The sequence below is a fragment of the Oncorhynchus gorbuscha genome, linkage group LG21, assembly GCF_021184085.1.
Source record: "Oncorhynchus gorbuscha isolate QuinsamMale2020 ecotype Even-year linkage group LG21, OgorEven_v1.0, whole genome shotgun sequence".
Classification (NCBI taxonomy): domain Eukaryota; kingdom Metazoa; phylum Chordata; class Actinopteri; order Salmoniformes; family Salmonidae; genus Oncorhynchus; species Oncorhynchus gorbuscha.
Window position 1 is genome coordinate 1171947 of NC_060193.1, and position 21712 is coordinate 1193658.

The 21712-nt window shown below is 37.3% G+C and overlaps 1 protein-coding gene across 3 annotated transcripts in view; it reads right to left on the reverse strand.

The window, feature by feature from the left end:
* The window catches only part of LOC124007710 (Fc receptor-like protein 5), a 60729-nt gene that overhangs the window by 23732 nt on the left and 15285 nt on the right, over positions 1 to 21712 (reverse strand). For 2 of the 3 annotated variants that reach the window (XM_046318423.1, XM_046318422.1), the window contains exons 2-6: positions 13765 to 13809; positions 12441 to 12716; positions 11668 to 11910; positions 10145 to 10420; positions 9224 to 9466 (exon numbers count right to left, since the gene is read on the reverse strand). In XM_046318423.1, coding sequence (XP_046174379.1) covers positions 9224 to 9466; positions 10145 to 10420; positions 11668 to 11910; positions 12441 to 12716; positions 13765 to 13809 — 1083 coding nt within the window. The remainder of the gene's footprint in view (positions 1 to 9223; positions 9467 to 10144; positions 10421 to 11667; positions 11911 to 12440; positions 12717 to 13764; positions 13810 to 21712) is intronic. The other variant, XM_046318424.1, reaches the window with a different exon arrangement.

Here is a 21712-nt window from a genome sequence, read left to right on the forward strand (position 1 = left end):
TGTACCGTAATAACCTGTATATAGCCTCCACATTGACTCTGTACCGTAATAACCTGTATATAGCCTCCACATTGACTCTGTACCGTAATACCCTGTATATAGCCTCCACATTGACTCTGTACCATAATACCCTGTATATAGCCTCCACATTGACTCTGTACCAGTACCCCCTGTATATAGCATCCACGTTGACTCTGTACCGGTACCCCCTGTATATAGCATCCACATTGACTCTGTACCGGTACCCCGTGTATATAGCATCCACATTGACTCTGTACCAGAACCCCATGTATATAGCCTCCACATTGACTCTGTACCGGTACCCCCTGTATATAGCCTCCACATTGGCTCTGTACCGTAATACCCTGTATATAGCCTCCACATTGACTCTGTACCGAAATACCCTGTATATATCCTCCACATTGACTCTGTACCGCAATAACCTGTATATAGCCTCCACATTGACTCTGTACCAGTATCCCCTGTATATAGCCTCCACATTGACTCTGTACTGTAATAACCTGTATATAGCCTCCACATTGACTCTGTACCGTAATAACCTGTATATAGCCTCCAGATTGACTCTGTACCGTAATAACCTGTATATAGCCTCCACATTGACTCTGTACCGTAATAACCTGTATATAGCCTCCACATTGACTCTGTACCGTAATAACCTGTATATAGCCTCCACATTGACTCTGTACCGTAATAACCTGTATATAGCCTCCACATTGACTCTGTACTGGTACCCCTGTATATAGCCTCCACATTGACTTTGTACCGTAATAACCTGTATATAGCCTCCTTATTGACTCTGTACCGGTACCCCCTGTGTATAGCCTCCACATTGACTTTGTACCGGTACCTCGTGTATATAGCCTCCACATTGACTCTGTACCGGTACCCACTGTATATAGCTCCACATTGACTTTGTACCGGTACCCCCTGTATATAGCCTCCACATTGACTTTGTACCGTAATAACCTGTATATAGCCTCCTTATTGACTCTGTACCGGTACCCCCTGTATAGAGCCTCTACATTGACTCTGTACCGTAATACCCTGTATATAGCCTCCACATTGACTCTGTACCGTAATACCCTGTATATAGCCTCCACATTGACTCTGTACCATAATACCCTGTATATAGCCTCCACATTGACTCTGTACCAGTACCCCCTGTATATAGCATCCACGTTGACTCTGTACCGGTACCCCCTGTATATAGCATCCACATTGACTCTGTACCGGTACCCCGTGTATATAGCATCCACATTGACTCTGTACCAGAACCCCATGTATATAGCCTCCACATTGACTCTGTACCGGTACCCCCTGTATATAGCCTCCACATTGGCTCTGTACCGTAAACCCTGTATATAGCCTCCACATTGACTCTGTACCGAAATACCCTGTATATAGCCTCCACATTGACTCTGTACCGCAATAACCTGTATATAGCCTCCACATTGACTCTGTACCAGTATCCCTGTATATAGCCTCCACATTGACTCTGTACTGTAATAACCTGTATATAGCCTCCACATTGACTCTGTACCGTAATAACCTGTATATAGCCTCCAGATTGACTCTGTACCGTAATAACCTGTATATAGCCTCCACATTGACTCTGTACCGTAATAACCTGTATATAGCCTCCACATTGACTCTGTACCGTAATAACCTGTATATAGCCTCCACATTGACTCTGTACCGTAATACCCTGTATATAGCCTCCACATTGACTCTGTACCATAATACCCTGTATATAGCCTCCACATTGACTCTGTACCAGTACCCCTGTATATAGCATCCACGTTGACTCTGTACCGGTACCCCCTGTATATAGCATCCACATTGACTCTGTACCGGTACCCGTGTATATAGCATCCACATTGACTCTGTACCAGAACCCCATGTATATAGCCTCCACATTGACTCTGTACCGGTACCCCTGTATATAGCCTCCACATTGGCTCTGTACCGTAATACCCTGTATATAGCCTCCACATTGACTCTGTACCGAAATACCCTGTATATATCCTCCACATTGACTCTGTACCGCAATAACCTGTATATAGCCTCCACATTGACTCTGTACCAGTATCCCCTGTATATAGCCTCCACATTGACTCTGTACTGTAATAACCTGTATATAGCCTCCACATTGACTCTGTACCGTAATAACCTGTATATAGCCTCCAGATTGACTCTGTACCGTAATAACCTGTATATAGCCTCCACATTGACTCTGTACCGTAATAACCTGTATATAGCCTCCAGATTGACTCTGTACCGTAATAACCTGTATATAGCCTCCACATTGACTCTGTACCGTAATAACCTGTATATAGCCTCCACATTGACTCTGTACCGTAATAACCTGTATATAGCCTCCACATTGACTCTGTACCGTAATACCCTGTATATAGCCTCCACATTGACTCTGTACCATAATACCCTGTATATAGCCTCCACATTGACTCTGTACCAGTACCCCTGTATATAGCATCCACGTTGACTCTGTACCGGTACCCCCTGTATATAGCATCCACATTGACTCTGTACCGGTACCCCGTGTATATAGCATCCACATTGACTCTGTACCAGAACCCCATGTATATAGCCTCCACATTGACTCTGTACCGGTACCCCCTGTATATAGCCTCCACATTGGCTCTGTACCGTAATACCCTGTATATAGCCTCCACATTGACTCTGTACCGAAATACCCTGTATATATCCTCCACATTGACTCTGTACCGCAATAACCTGTATATAGCCTCCACATTGACTCTGTACCAGTATCCCCTGTATATAGCCTCCACATTGACTCTGTACTGTAATAACCTGTATATAGCCTCCACATTGACTCTGTACCGTAATAACCTGTATATAGCCTCCAGATTGACTCTGTACCGTAATAACCTGTATATAGCCTCCACATTGACTCTGTACCGTAATAACCTGTATATAGCCTCCACATTGACTCTGTACCGTAATAACCTGTATATAGCCTCCACATTGACTCTGTACCGTAATAACCTGTATATAGCCTCCACATTGACTCTGTACTGGTACCCCTGTATATAGCCTCCACATTGACTTTGTACCGTAATAACCTGTATATAGCCTCCTTATTGACTCTGTACCGGTACCCCCTGTGTATAGCCTCCACATTGACTTTGTACCGGTACCTCGTGTATATAGCCTCCACATTGACTCTGTACCGGTACCCACTGTATATAGCTCCACATTGACTTTGTACCGGTACCCCCTGTATATAGCCTCCACATTGACTTTGTACCGTAATAACCTGTATATAGCCTCCTTATTGACTCTGTACCGGTACCCCCTGTATAGAGCCTCTACATTGACTCTGTACCGTAATACCCTGTATATAGCCTCCACATTGACTCTGTACCGTAATACCCTGTATATAGCCTCCACATTGACTCTGTACCATAATACCCTGTATATAGCCTCCACATTGACTCTGTACCAGTACCCCCTGTATATAGCATCCACGTTGACTCTGTACCGGTACCCCCTGTATATAGCATCCACATTGACTCTGTACCGGTACCCCGTGTATATAGCATCCACATTGACTCTGTACCAGAACCCCATGTATATAGCCTCCACATTGACTCTGTACCGGTACCCCCTGTATATAGCCTCCACATTGGCTCTGTACCGTAAACCCTGTATATAGCCTCCACATTGACTCTGTACCGAAATACCCTGTATATAGCCTCCACATTGACTCTGTACCGCAATAACCTGTATATAGCCTCCACATTGACTCTGTACCAGTATCCCCTGTATATAGCCTCCACATTGACTCTGTACTGTAATAACCTGTATATAGCCTCCACATTGACTCTGTACCGTAATAACCTGTATATAGCCTCCAGATTGACTCTGTACCGTAATAACCTGTATATAGCCTCCACATTGACTCTGTACCGTAATAACCTGTATATAGCCTCCACATTGACTCTGTACCGTAATAACCTGTATATAGCCTCCACATTGACTCTGTACCGTAATACCCTGTATATAGCCTCCACATTGACTCTGTACCATAATACCCTGTATATAGCCTCCACATTGACTCTGTACCAGTACCCCCTGTATATAGCATCCACGTTGACTCTGTACCGGTACCCCCTGTATATAGCATCCACATTGACTCTGTACCGGTACCCCGTGTATATAGCATCCACATTGACTCTGTACCAGAACCCCATGTATATAGCCTCCACATTGACTCTGTACCGGTACCCCCTGTATATAGCCTCCACATTGGCTCTGTACCGTAATACCCTGTATATAGCCTCCACATTGACTCTGTACCGAAATACCCTGTATATATCCTCCACATTGACTCTGTACCGCAATAACCTGTATATAGCCTCCACATTGACTCTGTACCAGTATCCCCTGTATATAGCCTCCACATTGACTCTGTACTGTAATAACCTGTATATAGCCTCCACATTGACTCTGTACCGTAATAACCTGTATATAGCCTCCAGATTGACTCTGTACCGTAATAACCTGTATATAGCCTCCACATTGACTCTGTACCGTAATAACCTGTATATAGCCTCCACATTGACTCTGTACCGTAATAACCTGTATATAGCCTCCACATTGACTCTGTACCGTAATAACCTGTATATAGCCTAAAACATTGACTCTGTACCGTAATAACCTGTATATAGTCTCCACATTGACTCTGTACCGTAATAACCTGTATATAGCCTCCACATTGACTCTGTACCGGTACCCCCTGTATATAGCCTCCACATTGACTCTGTACCGTAATACCCTGTATATAGCCTCCACATTGACTCTGTACCGTAATACCCTGTATATAGCCTCCACATTGACTCTGTACCATAATACCCTGTATATAGCCTCCACATTGACTCTGTACCGTAATACCCTGTATATAGCCTCCACATTGACTCTGTACCATAATACCCTGTATATAGCCTCCACATTGACTCTGTACCGTAACACCCTGTATATAGCCTCCACATTGACTCTGTACCGTAATAACCTGTATATAGCCTCCACATTGACTCTGTACCAGTACCCCCTGTATATAGCCTCCACATTGACTCTGTACCGTAAGTACCGTAACAACCTGTATATAGTCTCCACATTGACTCTGTACCGTAATAACCTGTATATAGCCTCCACATTGACTCTGTACCGGTACCCCCTGTATATAGCCTCCACATTGACTCTGTACCGTAATAACCTGTATATAGCCTCCACATTGACTCTGTACCGTAATACCCTGTATACAGCCTCCACATTAACTCTGTACCGGTACCCCCTGTATATAGCCTCCACATTGACTCTGTACCGTAATACCCTGTATATAGCCTCCACATTGACTCTGTACCGTAATACCCTGTATATATCCTCCACATTGACTCTGTACCGTAATACCCTGTATATAGCCTCCACATTGACTCTGTACCGTAATACCCTGTATATAGCCTCCACATTGACTCTGTACCGTAATACCCTGTATATAGCCTCCACATTGACTCTGTACCGTAATACCCTGTATATAGCCTCCACATTGACTCTGTACCGTAACACCCTGTATATATCCTCCACATTGACTCTGTACCGTAATACCCTGTATATAGCCTCCACATTGACTCTGTACCGTAATACCCTGTATATAGCCTCCACATTGACTCTGTACCGTAACACCCTGTATATATCCTCCACATTGACTCTGTACCGTAATACCCTGTATATAGCCTCCACATTGACTCTGTACCGGTACTCCCTGTATATAGTCCTGTTATTGTTATTTTACTGCTGCTCTTTAATTGTTTCTTTTATTTCTTATTATTTTTAGTAATTTATTTAAATGCACTGCTGGTTAAGGGCTGGTCAGTCAGCATTTCACTGTGAGGTCTACACCTGCTGGTTAAGGGCTGGTCAGTCAGCATTTCACTGTGAGGTCTACACCTGTTGGTTAAGGGCTGGTCAGTCAGCATTTCACTGTGAGGTCTACACCTGCTGGTTAAGGGCTGGTCAGTCAGCATTTCACTGTGAGGTCTACACCTGCTGGTTAAGGGCTGGTCAGTCAGCATTTCACTGTGAGGTCTACACCTGCTGGTTAAGGGCTGGTCAGTCAGCATTTCACTGTGAGGTCTACACCTGCTGGTTAAGGGCTGGTCAGTCAGCATTTCACTGTGAGGTCTACACCTGCTGGTTAAGGGCTGGTCAGTCAGCATTTCACTGTGAGGTCTACACCTGCTGGTTAAGGGCTGGTCAGTCAGCATTTCACTGTGAGGTCTACACCTGCTGGTTAAGAGCTGGTCAGTCAGCATTTCACTGTGGAGGTCTACACCTGCTGGTTAAGAGCTGGTCAGTCAGCATTTCACTGTGAGGTCTTCACCAGTTGGTTAAGGGCTGGTCAGTCAGCATTTCACTGTGAGGTCTACACCTGTTGGTTAAGGGCTGGTCAGTCAGCATTTCACTGTGAGGTCTACACCTGTTGGTTAAGGGCTGGTCAGTCAGCATTTCACTGTGAGGTCTTCACCAGTTGGTTAAGGGCTGGTCAGTCTGCATTTCACTGTGAGGTCTTCACCAGTTGGTTAAGGGCTGGTCAGTCAGCATTTCACTGTGAGGTCTACACCTGTCATGCTTGTGATATACCACGGCTTCCAGCCAATCAGCTTTCAGGACTGGAACCACCCAGTTTATAATGCAGGTTTCAGCACCTCTTAACAGTGTAAAGAAGAACCACCCAGTTTATAATGCAGGTTTCAGCACCTCTTAACAGTGTAATGAAGAACCACCCAGTTTATAATGCAGGTTTCAGCACCTCTTAACAGTGTAAAGAAGAACCACCCAGTTTATAATGCAGGTTTCAGCACCTCTTAACAGTGTAAAGAAGAACCACCCAGTTTATAATGCAGGTTTCAGCACCTCTTAACAGTGTAAAGAAGAACCACCCAGTTTATAATGCAGGTTTCAGCACCTCTTAACAGTGTAATGAAGAACCACCCAGTTTATAATGCAGGTTTCAGCACCTCTTAACAGTGTAAAGAAGAACCACCCAGTTTATAATGCAGGTTTCAGCACCTCTTAACAGTGTAAAGAAGAACCACCCAGTTTATAATGCAGGTTTCAGCACCTCTTAACAGTGTAAAGAAGAACCACCCAGTTTATAATGCAGGTTTCAGCACCTCTTAACAGTGTAATGAAGAACCACCCAGTTTATAATGCAGGTTTCAGCACCTCTTAACAGTGTAAAGAAGAACCACCCAGTTTATAATGCAGGTTTCAGCACCTCTTAACAGTGTAAAGAAGAACCACCCAGTTTATAATGCAGGTTTCAGCACCTCTTAACAGTGTAAAGAAGAACCACCCAGTTTATAATGCAGGTTTCAGCACCTCTTAACAGTGTAAAGAAGAACCACCCAGTTTATAATGCAGGTTTCAGCACCTCTTAACAGTGTAAAGAAGAACCACCCAGTTTATAATGCAGGTTTCAGCACCTCTTAACAGTGTAAAGAAGAACCACCCAGTTTATAATGCAGGTTTCAGCACCTCTTAACAGTGTAAAGAAGAACCACCCAGTTTATAATGCAGGTTTCAGCACCTCTTAACAGTGTAAAGAAGAACCACCCAGTTTATAATGCAGGTTTCAGCACCTCTTAACAGTGTAAAGAAGAACCACCCAGTTTATAATGCAGGTTTCAGCACCTCTTAACAGTGTAAAGAAGAACCACCCAGTTTATAATGCAGGTTTCAGCACCTCTTAACAGTGTAAAGAAGAACCACCCAGTTTATAATGCAGGTTTCAGCACCTCTTAACAGTGTAAAGAAGAACCACCCAGTTTATAATGCAGGTTTCAGCACCTCTTAACAGTGTAAAGAAGAACCACCCAGTTTATAATGCAGGTTTCAGCACCTCTTAACAGTGTAAAGAAGAACCACCCAGTTTATAATGCAGGTTTCAGCACCTCTTAACAGTGTAAAGAAGAACCACCCAGTTTATAATGCAGGTTTCAGCACCTCTTAACAGTGTAAAGAAGAACCACCCAGTTTATAATGCAGGTTTCAGCACCTCTTAACAGTGTAAAGAAGAACCACCCAGTTTATAATGCAGGTTTCAGCACCTCTTAACAGTGTAAAGAAGAACCACCCAGTTTATAATGCAGGTTTCAGCACCTCTTAACAGTGTAAAGAAGAACCACCCAGTTTATAATGCAGGTTTCAGCACCTCTTAACAGTGTAAAGAAGAACCACCCAGTTTATAATGCAGGTTTCAGCACCTCTTAACAGTGTAAAGAAGAACCACCCAGTTTATAATGCAGGTTTCAGCACCTCTTAACAGTGTAAAGAAGAACCACCCAGTTTATAATGCAGGTTTCAGCACCTCTTAACAGTGTAAAGAAGAACCACCCAGTTTATAATGCAGGTTTCAGCACCTCTTAACAGTGTAAAGAAGAACCACCCAGTTTATAATGCAGGTTTCAGCACCTCTTAACAGTGTAAAGAAGAACCACCCAGTTTATAATGCAGGTTTCAGCACCTCTTAACAGTGTAAAGAAGAACCACCCAGTTTATAATGCAGGTTTCAGCACCTCTTAACAGTGTAAAGAAGAACCACCCAGTTTATAATGCAGGTTTCAGCACCTCTTAACAGTGTAAAGAAGAACCACCCAGTTTATAATGCAGGTTTCAGCACCTCTTAACAGTGTAAAGAAGAACCACCCAGTTTATAATGCAGGTTTCAACACCTCTTAACAGTGTAAAGAAGAACCACCCAGTTTATAATGCAGGTTTCAGCACCTCTTAACAGTGTAAAGAAGAACCACCCAGTTTATAATGCAGGTTTCAGCACCTCTTAACAGTGTAAAGAAGAACCACCCAGTTTATAATGCAGGTTTCAGCACCTCTTAACAGTGTAAAGAGGAACCACCCAGTTTATAATGCAGGTTTCAGCACCTCTTAACAATGTAAAGAAGAACCACCCAGTTTATAATGCAGGTTTCAGCACCTCTTAACAGTGTAAAGAAGAACCACCCAGTTTATAATGCAGGTTTCAGCACCTCTTAACAGTGTAATGAAGAACCACCCAGTTTATAATGCAGGTTTCAGCACCTCTTAACAGTGTAAAGAAGAACCACCCAGTTAATCTGAATGTCAAGGTTTGTCATATTCTCACCTGTCACAGTCATCCAGCTCTCTGGTGATTCTCCTTCAGAGTTGGTACACTTGTAGAGTCCTTCATCTGACTTGGATACTGCAGGGATGGTTATCTCTCCTGTAGTCTCAGCCCTGATGAGGGATCCATCTTTGTAGAAATCAGCTGTGAGGTCAGAGGGAGTTACCTGATATCTGCAGCTCAGAGTCACAGAATCTCCCTCAGTCACAGGAAGGGCAGGGCTCTCCAGGATCACAGCTCCAGCTGTATATAATATATAAACATCATATATAAACAGGTCTCTCCAGGATCACAGCACCAGCTGTATATAATATATAAACATCATCTATAAACAGGTCTCTCCAGGATCACAGCACCAGCTGTATATAATATATAAACATCATATATAAACAGGTCTCTCCAGGATCACAGCACCAGCTGTATATAATATATAAGCATCATATATAAACAGGTCTCTCCAGGATCACAGCACCAGCTGTATATAATATATAAACAGGTCTCTCCAGGATCACAGCTCCAGCTGTATATAATATATAAACAGGTCTCTCCAGGATCACAGCTCCAGCTGTATATAATATATAAACATCATCTATAAACAGGTCTCTCCAGGATCACAGCTCCAGCTGTATATAATATATAAACAGGTCTCTCCAGGATCACAGCAACAGCTGTATATAATATATAAACATCATATATAAACAGGTCTCTCCAGGATCACAGCACCAGCTGTATATCATATATAAACAGGTCTCTCCAGGATCACAGCTCCAGTTGTATATAATATATAAACAGGTCTCTCCAGTATCACAGCTCCAGCTGTATATAATATATAAACATCATATATAAACATAACATCAGCTATCTGAAACCAGATGAACCACTAAACACTATAATGTTAGTAGATGGTGTTTGTGGACATACCATGTACTGTGATGTTGACAGCATTGCTGTGTTCTCCAGACCCAGACTCACACCAGTACACTCCACTGTCTGATGGTATTAGTGACACGATGCATGAAGACCCTTGTGGTTTCCCCCATTTTCTTCCACAATCTGAACGATCCCCAGAGACTGTGGATCTCTTCAGTCTCCATCCAGCAGAGTTCCCCTGAACCTCACAGCTCAGAGAGACAGACTCATATTTAAAAAACTGAGATCTGTCAGGACTGACGCTCAGAGAAGCAGGAAGAGAGTGATCTGAGAGAGAGAGAGAGAGAGAGAGAGAGAGAGAGAGAGAGAGAGAGAGAGAGAGAGAGAGAGAGAGAGAGAGAGAGAGAGAGAGAGAGAGAGAGAGAGAGGAAGGTAGAGAGGAGGAGAGAGTGAGAGAGAGGAAGGTGGAAGGAAGAGAGAGAGAGAGATCATGAGAAGAAGAGCTCCGTTTAGTATAAAAATAAATGCTTTGTCATACCCGTGGTATTCGTTTCTCATATACCATTGCTTCCAGACAATCAGCATTCAGGACTGGAACCACCCAGTTTATAATGCAGGTTTTAGCACCTCTTAACAGTGTAAGAAGAACCACCCAGTTTATAATGCAGGTTTTAGCACCTCTTAACAGTGTAAAGAAGAACCACCCAGTTTATAATGCAGGTTTCAGCACCTCTTAACAGTGTAAAGAAGAACCACCCAGTCTATAATGCAGGTTTCAGCACCTCTTAACAGTGTAAAGAAGAACCCCCCAGTTTATAATGCAGGTTTCAGCACTTCTTAATAGTGTAAAGAAGAACCACCCAGTTTATAATGCAGGTTTCAGCACCTCTTAACAGTGTAAAGAAGAACCACCCAGTTTATAATGCAGGTTTCAGCACCTCTTAACAGTGTAATGAAGAACCACCCAGTTTATAATGCAGGTTTCAGCACCTCTTAACAGTGTAAAGAAGAACCACCCAGTTTATAATGCAGGTTTCAGCACCTCTTAACAGTGTAAAGAAGAACCACCCAGTTTATAATGCAGGTTTCAGCACCTCTTAACAGTGTAAAGAAGAACCACCCAGTTTATAATGCAGGTTTCAGCACCTCTTAACAGTGTAAAGAAGAACCACCCAGTTTATAATGCAGGTTTCAGCACCTCTTAACAGTGTAAAGAAGAACCACCCAGTTTATAATGCAGGTTTCAGCACCTCTTAACAGTGTAAAGAAGAACCACCCAGTTTATAATGCAGGTTTCAGCACCTCTTAACAGTGTAAAGAAGAACCACCCAGTTTATAATGCAGGTTTCAGCACCTCTTAACAGTGTAAAGAAGAACCCCCCAGTTTATAATGCAGGTTTCAGCACTTCTTAATAGTGTAAAGAAGAACCACCCAGTTTATAATGCAGGTTTCAGCACCTCTTAACAGTGTAAAGAAGAACCACCCAGTTTATAATGCAGGTTTCAGCACCTCTTAACAGTGTAAAGAAGAACCACCCAGTTAATCTGAATGTCAAGGTTTGTCATATTCTCACCTGTCACAGTCATCCAGCTCTCTGGTGATTCTCCTTCAGAGTTGGTACACTTGTAGAGTCCTTCATCTGACTTGGATACTGCAGGGATGGTTATCTCTCCTGTAGTCTCAGCCCTGATGAGGGATCCATCTTTGTAGAAATCAGCTGTGAGGTCAGAGGGAGTTACCTGATATCTGCAGCTCAGAGTCACAGAATCTCCCTCAGTCACAGGAAGGGCAGGGCTCTCCAGGATCACAGCTCCAGCTGTATATAATATATAAACATCATATATAAACAGGTCTCTCCAGGATCACAGCACCAGCTGTATATAATATATAAACATCATCTATAAACAGGTCTCTCCAGGATCACAGCACCAGCTGTATATAATATATAAACATCATATATAAACAGGTCTCTCCAGGATCACAGCTCCAGCTGTATATAATATATAAACAGGTCTCTCCAGGATCACAGCTCCAGCTGTATATAATATATAAACATCATATATAAACAGGTCTCTCCAGGATCACAGCTCCAGCTGTATATAATATATAAACAGGTCTCTCTAGGATCACAGCTCCAGCTGTATATAATATATAAACATCATATATAAACAGGTCTCTCCAGGATCACAGCTCCAGCTGTATATAATATATAAACAGGTCTCTCTAGGATCACAGCTCCAGCTGTATATAATATATAAACATCATATATAAACATAACATCAGCTATCTGAAACCAGATGAACCACTAAACACTATAATGTTAGTAGATGGTGTTTGTGGACATACCATGTACTGTGATGTTGACAGCATTGCTGTGTTCTCCAGACCCAGACTCACACCAGTACACTCCACTGTCTGATGGTATTAGTGACACGATGCATGAAGACCCTTGTGGTTTCCCCCATTTTCTTCCACAATCTGAACGCTCCCCAGAGACTGTAGATCTCTTCAGTCTCCATCCAGTAGAGTTCCCCTGAACCTCACAGCTCAGAGCGACAGACTCTAATTTAAAGAACTGAGATCTGTCAGGACTGACGCTCAGAGAGGCTGGATAAGAGAGAACTGAGAGAGAGAGAGAGAGAGAGAGAGAGAGAGAGAGAGAGAGAGAGAGAGAGAGAGATAGATAGATAGATAGATAGATAGATAGATAGATAGATAGATAGATAGATAGATAGATAGATAGATAGATAGATAGATAGAGAGAGAGAGAGAGAGAGAGAGAGAGAGAGAGAGAGAGAGAGAGAGAGAGAGAGAGATAGAGAGAGAGATAGAGAGATAGAGAGAGAGAGAGAGAGAGATAGAGAGATAGAGAAAGAGAGAGAGAGAGAGAGAGAGAGAGAGAGAGAGAGAGAGAGAGAGAGGAAGGTAGAGAGGAGGAGAGAGTGAGAGAGAGGAAGGTGGAAGGAAGAGAGAGAGAGAGATCATGAGAAGAAGAGCTCCGTTTAGCATAAAAATAAATGCTTTGTCATACCCGTGGTATTCGTTTCTCATATATCACGGCTTCCAGCCAATCAGCATTCAGGACTGGAACCACCCAGTTTATAATGCAGGTTTCAACACCTCTTAACAGTGTAAAGAAGAACCACCCAGTTTATAATGCAGGTTTCAGCACCTCTTAACAGTGTAAAGAAGAACCACCCAGTTTATAATGTAGGTTTCAGCACCTCTTAACAGTGTAAAGAAGAACCACCCAGTTTATAATGCAGGTTTCAGCACCTCTTGGAGTATGGAGATATATATATATAGATATTAACCCATACAAATGAATGGTAGTATGGAGATATATATAGATATTAACCCATACAAATGAATGGTAGTATGGAGATACATATAGATATTAACCCATACAAATGAATGGTAGTATGGAGATATATATAGATATTATCTCACATCACAGAGTAATGAATGAAGAGACATTTTACAATTATAGAACAGGTGATGAATATAGAGAAATATTACTATTATAGAACAGGTGATGAATTTGGAGAAATGTTACTATTATAGAACAGGTGATGAATATAGAGAAATGTTACTATTATAGAACAGGTGATGAATATAGAGAAATGTTACTATTATAGAACAGGTGATGAATATAGATAAATGTACTCACCTCCACCTTGTCCGAGGCTACAGTATACCAGTGTACTCAACAGCACTGAAACACACAGATAGAACTATCACTATGGTACATGATGTAAACACTGAAACACACAGAGAGAACTATCACTATGGTACATGATGTAAACACTGAAACACACAGAGAGAACTATCACTATGGTACATGATGGAAACACTGAAACACACAGAGAGAACTATCACTATGGTACATGATGTAAACACTGAAACACACAGAGAGAACTATCACTATGGTACATGATGTAAACACTGAGCTTTACCACAGATATTATTGTCTTTAATAGTATAGTGACACATTTTTGAGTCAATCTAATTAACAATTAATACAAACATCCCCAACAAAATCATTCAGTTTAAGAGGTATCTGTTTTTCTGCTTTTAATCCAACACATTCCCTTTGTTGGCCTCCCACATCTACTGTAGAAGGTGTGTTTTGCTCTACGACCCCCAAAGGTGTCACAAGACTCGACTGAAGATAACCCATACAAGTGAATGGAAGTATGGAGATATATATAGATATTAACCCATACAAATGAATGGTAGTATGGAGATATATATAGATATTAACTCATACAAATGAATGGTAGTATGGAGATATATATAGATATTAACCCATACAAATGAATGGTAGTATGGAGATATATATAGATATTAACCCATACAAATGAATGGTAGTATGGAGATATATATAGATATTAACCCATACAAATGAATGGTAGTATGGAGATATATATAGATATTAACCCATACAAATGAATGGTAGTATGGAGATATATATAGATATTAACCCATACAAATGAATGGTAGTATACAAATGAAGATATATATAGATATTAACCCATACAAAAATGAATGAGATATATATAGATATTAACCCATACAAATGAATGGTAGATATATATAGATATTAACCCATACAAATGAATGGTAGTATGGAGATATATATAGATATTAACCCATACAAATGAATGGTAGTATGGAGATATATATAGATATTAACCCATACAAATGAATGGTAGTATGGAGATATATATAGATATTAACCCATACAAATGAATGGTAGTATGGAGATATATATAGATATTAACCCATACAAATGAATGGTAGTATGGAGATATATATATAGATATTAACCCATACAAATGAATGGTAGTATGGAGATATATATAGATATTAACCCATACAAATGAATGGTAGTATGGAGATATATATAGATATTAACCCATACAAATGAATGGTAGTATGGAGATATATATAGATATTAACCCATACAAATGAATGGTAGTATGGAGATATATATAGATATTAACCCATACAAATGAATGGTAGTATGGAGATATATATAGATATTAACCCATACAAATGAATGGTAGTATGGAGATATATATAGATATTAACCCATACAAATGAATGGTAGTATGGAGATATATATAGATATTAACAAATGAATGGTAGTATGGAGATATAATGATAATACAAATGAATGGTAGTATGGAGATATATATAGATATTAACCCATACAAATGAATGGTAGTATGGAGATATATATAGATATTAACCCATACAAATGAATGGTAGTATGGAGATATATATAGATATTAACCCATACAAATGAATGGTAGTATGGAGATATATATAGATATTAACCCATACAAATGAATGGTAGTATGGAGATATATATAGATATTAACCCATACAAATGAATGGTAGTATGGAGATATATATAGATATTAACCCATACAAATGAATGGTAGTATGGAGATATATATAGATATTAACCCATACAAATGAATGGTAGTATGGAGATATATATAGATATTAACCCATACAAATGAATGGTAGTATGGAGATATATATAGATATTAACCCATACAAATGAATGGGTAGTATGGAGATATATATAGATATTAACCCATACAAATGAATGGTAGTATGGAGATATATATAGATATTAACCCATACAAATGAATGGTAGTATGGAGATATATATAGATATTAACCCATACAAATGAATGGTAGTATGGAGATATATATAGATATTAACCCATACAAATGAATGGTAGTATGGAGATATATATAGATATTAACCCATACAAATGAATGGTAGTATGGAGATATATATAGATATTAACCCATACAAATGAATGGTAGTATGGAGATATATATAGATATTAACCCATACAAATGAATGGTAGTATGGAGATATATATAGATATTAACCCATACAAATGAATGGTAGTATGGAGATATATATAGATATTAACCCATACAAATGAATGGTAGTATGGAGATATATATAGATATTAACCCATACAAATGAATGGTAGTATGGAGATATCCGGAGACATATAGATATTAACCCATACCCCAAATGAATGGTAGTACTGGAGATATGAATATAGATATTAACCCTAAATGACAAATGAATGGTAGTATGGAGATATATATAGATATTAACCCATACAAATGAATGGTAGTATGGAGATATATATAGATATTAACCCATACAAATGAATGGTAGTATGGAGATATATATAGATATTAACCCATACAAATGAATGGTAGTATGGAGATATATATAGATATTAACCCATACAAATGAATGGTAGTATGGAGATATATATAGATATTAACCCATACAAATGAATGGAAGTATGGAGATATATATAGATATTAACCCATACAAATGAATGGTAGTATGGAGATATATATAGATATTAACCCATACAAATGAATGGTAGTATGGAGATATATATAGATATTAACCCATACAAATGAATGGTAGTATGGAGATATATATAGATATTAACCCATACAAATGAATGGTAGTATGGAGATATATATAGATATTAACCCATACAAATGAATGGTAGTATGGAGATATATATAGATATTAACCCATACAAATGAATGGTAGTATGGAGATATATATAGATATTAACCCATACAAATGAATGGTAGTATGGAGATATATATAGATATTAACCCATACAAATGAATTAACCCATACAAAGTATGGAGATATATATAGATATTAACCCATACAAATGAATGGTAGTATGGAGATATATATAGATATTAACCCATACAAATGAATGGTAGTATGGAGATATATATAGATATTAACCCATACAAATGAATGGTAGTATGGAGATATATATAGATATTAACTCATACAAATGAATGGAAGTATGGAGATATATATATATAGATATTAACCCATACAAATGAATGGTAGTATGGAGATATATATAGATATTAACCCATACAAATGAATGGAAGTATAGAGATATATATAGATATTAACCCATACAAATGAATGGTAGTATGGAGATATATATAGATATTAACCCATACAAATGAATGGTAGTATGGAGATATATATAGATATTAACCCATACAAATGAATGGTAGTATGGAGATATATATAGATATTAACCCATACAAATGAATGGTAGTATGGAGATATATATAGATATTAACCCATACAAATGAATGGAAGTATGGAGATATATATAGATATTAACCCATACAAATGAATGGTAGTATGGAGATATATATAGATATTAACCCATACAAATGAATGGTAGTATGGAGATATATATAGATATTAACCCATACAAATGAATGGTAGTATGGAGATATATATAGATATTAACCCATACAAATGAATGGTAGTATGGAGATATATATAGATATTAACCCATACAAATGAATGGTAGTATGGAGATATATATAGATATTAACCCATACAAATGAATGGTAGTATGGAGATATATATAGATATTAACCCATACAAATGAATGGAAGTATGGAGATATATATAGATATTAACCCATACAAATGAATGGTAGTATGGAGATATATATAGATATTAACCCATACAAATGAATGGTAGTATGGAGATATATATAGATATTAACCCATACAAATGAATGGAAGTATGGAGATATATATAGATATTAACCCATACAAATGAATGGTAGTATGGAGATATATATAGATATTAACCCATACAAATGAATGGTAGTATGGAGATATATATAGATATTAACCCATACAAATGAATGGAAGTATGGAGATATATATAGATATTAACCCATACAAATGAATGGTAGTATGGAGATATATATAGATATTAACCCATACAAATGAATGGTAGTATGGAGATATATATAGATATTAACCCATACAAATGAATGGTAGTATGGAGATATATATAGATATTAACCCATACAAATGAATGGTGAAGTATGGAGATATATATAGATATTAACCCATACAAATGAATGGTAGTATGGAGATATATATAGATATTAACCCATACAAATGAATGGAAGTATGGAGATATATATAGATATTAACCCATACAAATGAATGGTAGTATGGAGATATATATAGATATTAACCCATACAAATGAATGGTAGTATGGAGATATATATAGATATTAACCCATACAAATGAATGGAAGTATGGAGATATATATAGATATTAACCCATACAAATGAATGGCAGTATGGAGATATATATAGATATTAACCCATACAAATGAATGGTAGTATGGAGATATATATAGATATTAACCCATACAAATGAATGGTAGTATGGAGATATATATAGATATTAAGCCATACAAATGAATGGTAGTATGGAGATATATATAGATATTAACCCATACAAATGAATGGTAGTATGGAGATATATATAGATATTAACCCATACAAATGAATGGTAGTATGGAGATATATATAGATATTAACCCATACAAATGAATGGTAGTATGGAGATATATATAGATATTAACCCATACAAATGAATGGTAGTATGGAGATATATATAGATATTAACCCATACAAATGAATGGTAGTATGGAGATATATATAGATATTAACCCATACAAATGAATGGTAGTATGGAGATATATATAGATATTAACCCATACAAATGAATGGTAGTATGGAGATATATATAGATATTAACCCATACAAATGAATGGTAGTATGGAGATATATATAGATATTAACCCATACAAATGAATGGTAGTATGGAGATATATATAGATATTAACCCATACAAATGAATGGTAGTATGGAGATATATATAGATATTAACCCATACAAATGAATGGTAGTATGGAGATATATATAGATATTAACCCATACAAATGAATAGATATTAACCCATACAAATGGTAGTATGGAGATATATAGATATAGATGGAGATATATATAGATATTAACCCATACAAATGAATGAATGGTAGTATGGAGTATGGAGATATATAGATATTAACCCATACAAATGAATGGTAGTATGGAGATATATATAGATATTAACCCATACAAATGAATGGTAGTATGGAGATATATATAGATATTAACCCATACAAATGAATGGTAGTATGGAGATATATATAGATATTAACCCATACAAATGAATGGTAGTATGGAGATATATATAGATATTAACCCATACAAATGAATGGTAGTATGGAGATATATATAGATATTAACCCATACAAATGAATGGTAGTATGGAGATATATATAGATATTAACCCATACAAATGAATGGTAGTATGGAGATATATATAGATATTAACCCATACAAATGAATGGTAGTATGGAGATATATATAGATATTAACCCATACAAATGAATGGTAGTATGGAGATATATATAGATATTAACCCATACAAATGAATGGTAGTATGGAGATATATATATAGATATTAACCCATACAAATGAATGGTAGTATGGAGATATATATAGATATTAACCCATACAAATGAATGGTAGTATGGAGATATATATAGATATTAACCCATACAAATGAATGGTAGTATGGAGATATATATAGATATTAACCCATACAAATGAATGGTAGTATGGAGATATATATAGATATTAACCCATACAAATGAATGGTAGTATGGAGATATATATAGATATTAACCCATACAAATGAATGGTAGTATGGAGATATATATAGATATTAACCCATACAAATGAATGGTAGTATGGAGATATATATAGATATTAACCCATACAAATGAATGGTAGTATGGAGATATATATAGATATTAACCCATACAAATGAATGGTAGTATGGAGATATATATAGATATTAACCCATACAAATGAATGGAAGTATGGAGATATATATAGATATTAACCCATACAAATGAATGGTAGTATGGAGATATATATAGATATTAACCCATACAAATGAATGGTAGTATGGAGATATATATAGATATTAACCCATACAAATGAATGGAAGTATGGAGATATATATAGATATTAACCCATACAAATGAATGGTAGTATGGAGATATATATAGATATTAACCCATACAAATGAATGGTAGTATGGAGATATATATAGATATTAACCCATACAAATGAATGGTAGTATGGAGATATATATAGATATTAACTCATACAAATGAATGGAAGTATGGAGATATATATATATAGATATTAACCCATACAAATGAATGGTAGTATGGAGATATATATAGATATTAACCCATACAAATGAATGGAAGTATGGAGATATATATATATAGATATTAACCCATACAAATGAATGGTAGTATGGAGATATATATAGATATTAACCCATACAAATGAATGGTAGTATGGAGATATATATAGATATTAACCCATACAAATGAATGGAAGTATGGAGATACAAATGAATATATATATATATAGATATTAACCCATACAAATGAATGGTAGTATGGAGATATATATAGATATTAATATACAAATGAATGGTAGTATGGAGATATATATAGATATTAACCCATACAAATGAATGGTAGTATGGAGATATATATAGATATTAACCCATACAAATTAATGGTAGTATGGAGATATATATAGATATTAACCCATACAAATGAATGGTAGTATGGAGATATATATAGATATTAACCCATACAAATGAATGGTAGTATGGAGATATATATAGATATTAACCCATACAAATTAATGGTAGTATGGAGATATATATAGATATTAAACATTCATCTGAAGGTAACCCATACAAATGAATGGTAGTATGGAGATATATATAGATATTAACCCATACAAATGTATACTGCTCAAAAATATAAAGGGAACACTAAAATAACACATGCTAGATCTGTAACCTTGTATGTATGCGTATAACCTTGTATGCATGTATGCATGTATGCATGTATGTAACCTTGTATGTATGTGTGTAACCTTGTATGTATGTGTGTAACCTTGTATGTATGTGTGTAACCTTGTATGTATGTGTGTAACCTTGTATGTATGTGTGTAACCTTGTATGTATGTGTGTAACCTTGTATGTATGTGTGTAACCTTGTATGTATGTGTGTAACCTTGTATGCATGTATGCATGTATGTATGTATGTATGTATGTATGTATGTATGTATGTATGTATGTATGTATGTATGTATGTATGTATGTATGTATGTATGTATGTATGTATGTATGTATGTATGTATGTATGTATGTATGTATGTATGTATGTATGTATGTATGTATGTATGTATGTATGTATGTATGTATGTATGTATGTATGTATGTATGTATGTATGTATGTATGTATGTATGTATGTATGTATGTATGTATGTATGCATGCATGCATGCATGCATGTATGTATACTGCTCAAAAATATAAAGGGAACACTAAAATAACACATCCTAGATCTGAATGAATGAAATATTATTATTAAATACTTTTTTCTTTACATAGTTGAATGTGCTGACAACAAAATAACACAAAAATGAGCAATGGAAATCAAATTTATCAACCCATGGAGGTCTGGATTTGGAGTCATACTCAAAATTAAAGTGGAAAACCATACTACAGGCTGACCCAACTTTGATGTAATGTCCTTAAAACAAGTCAAAATGAGG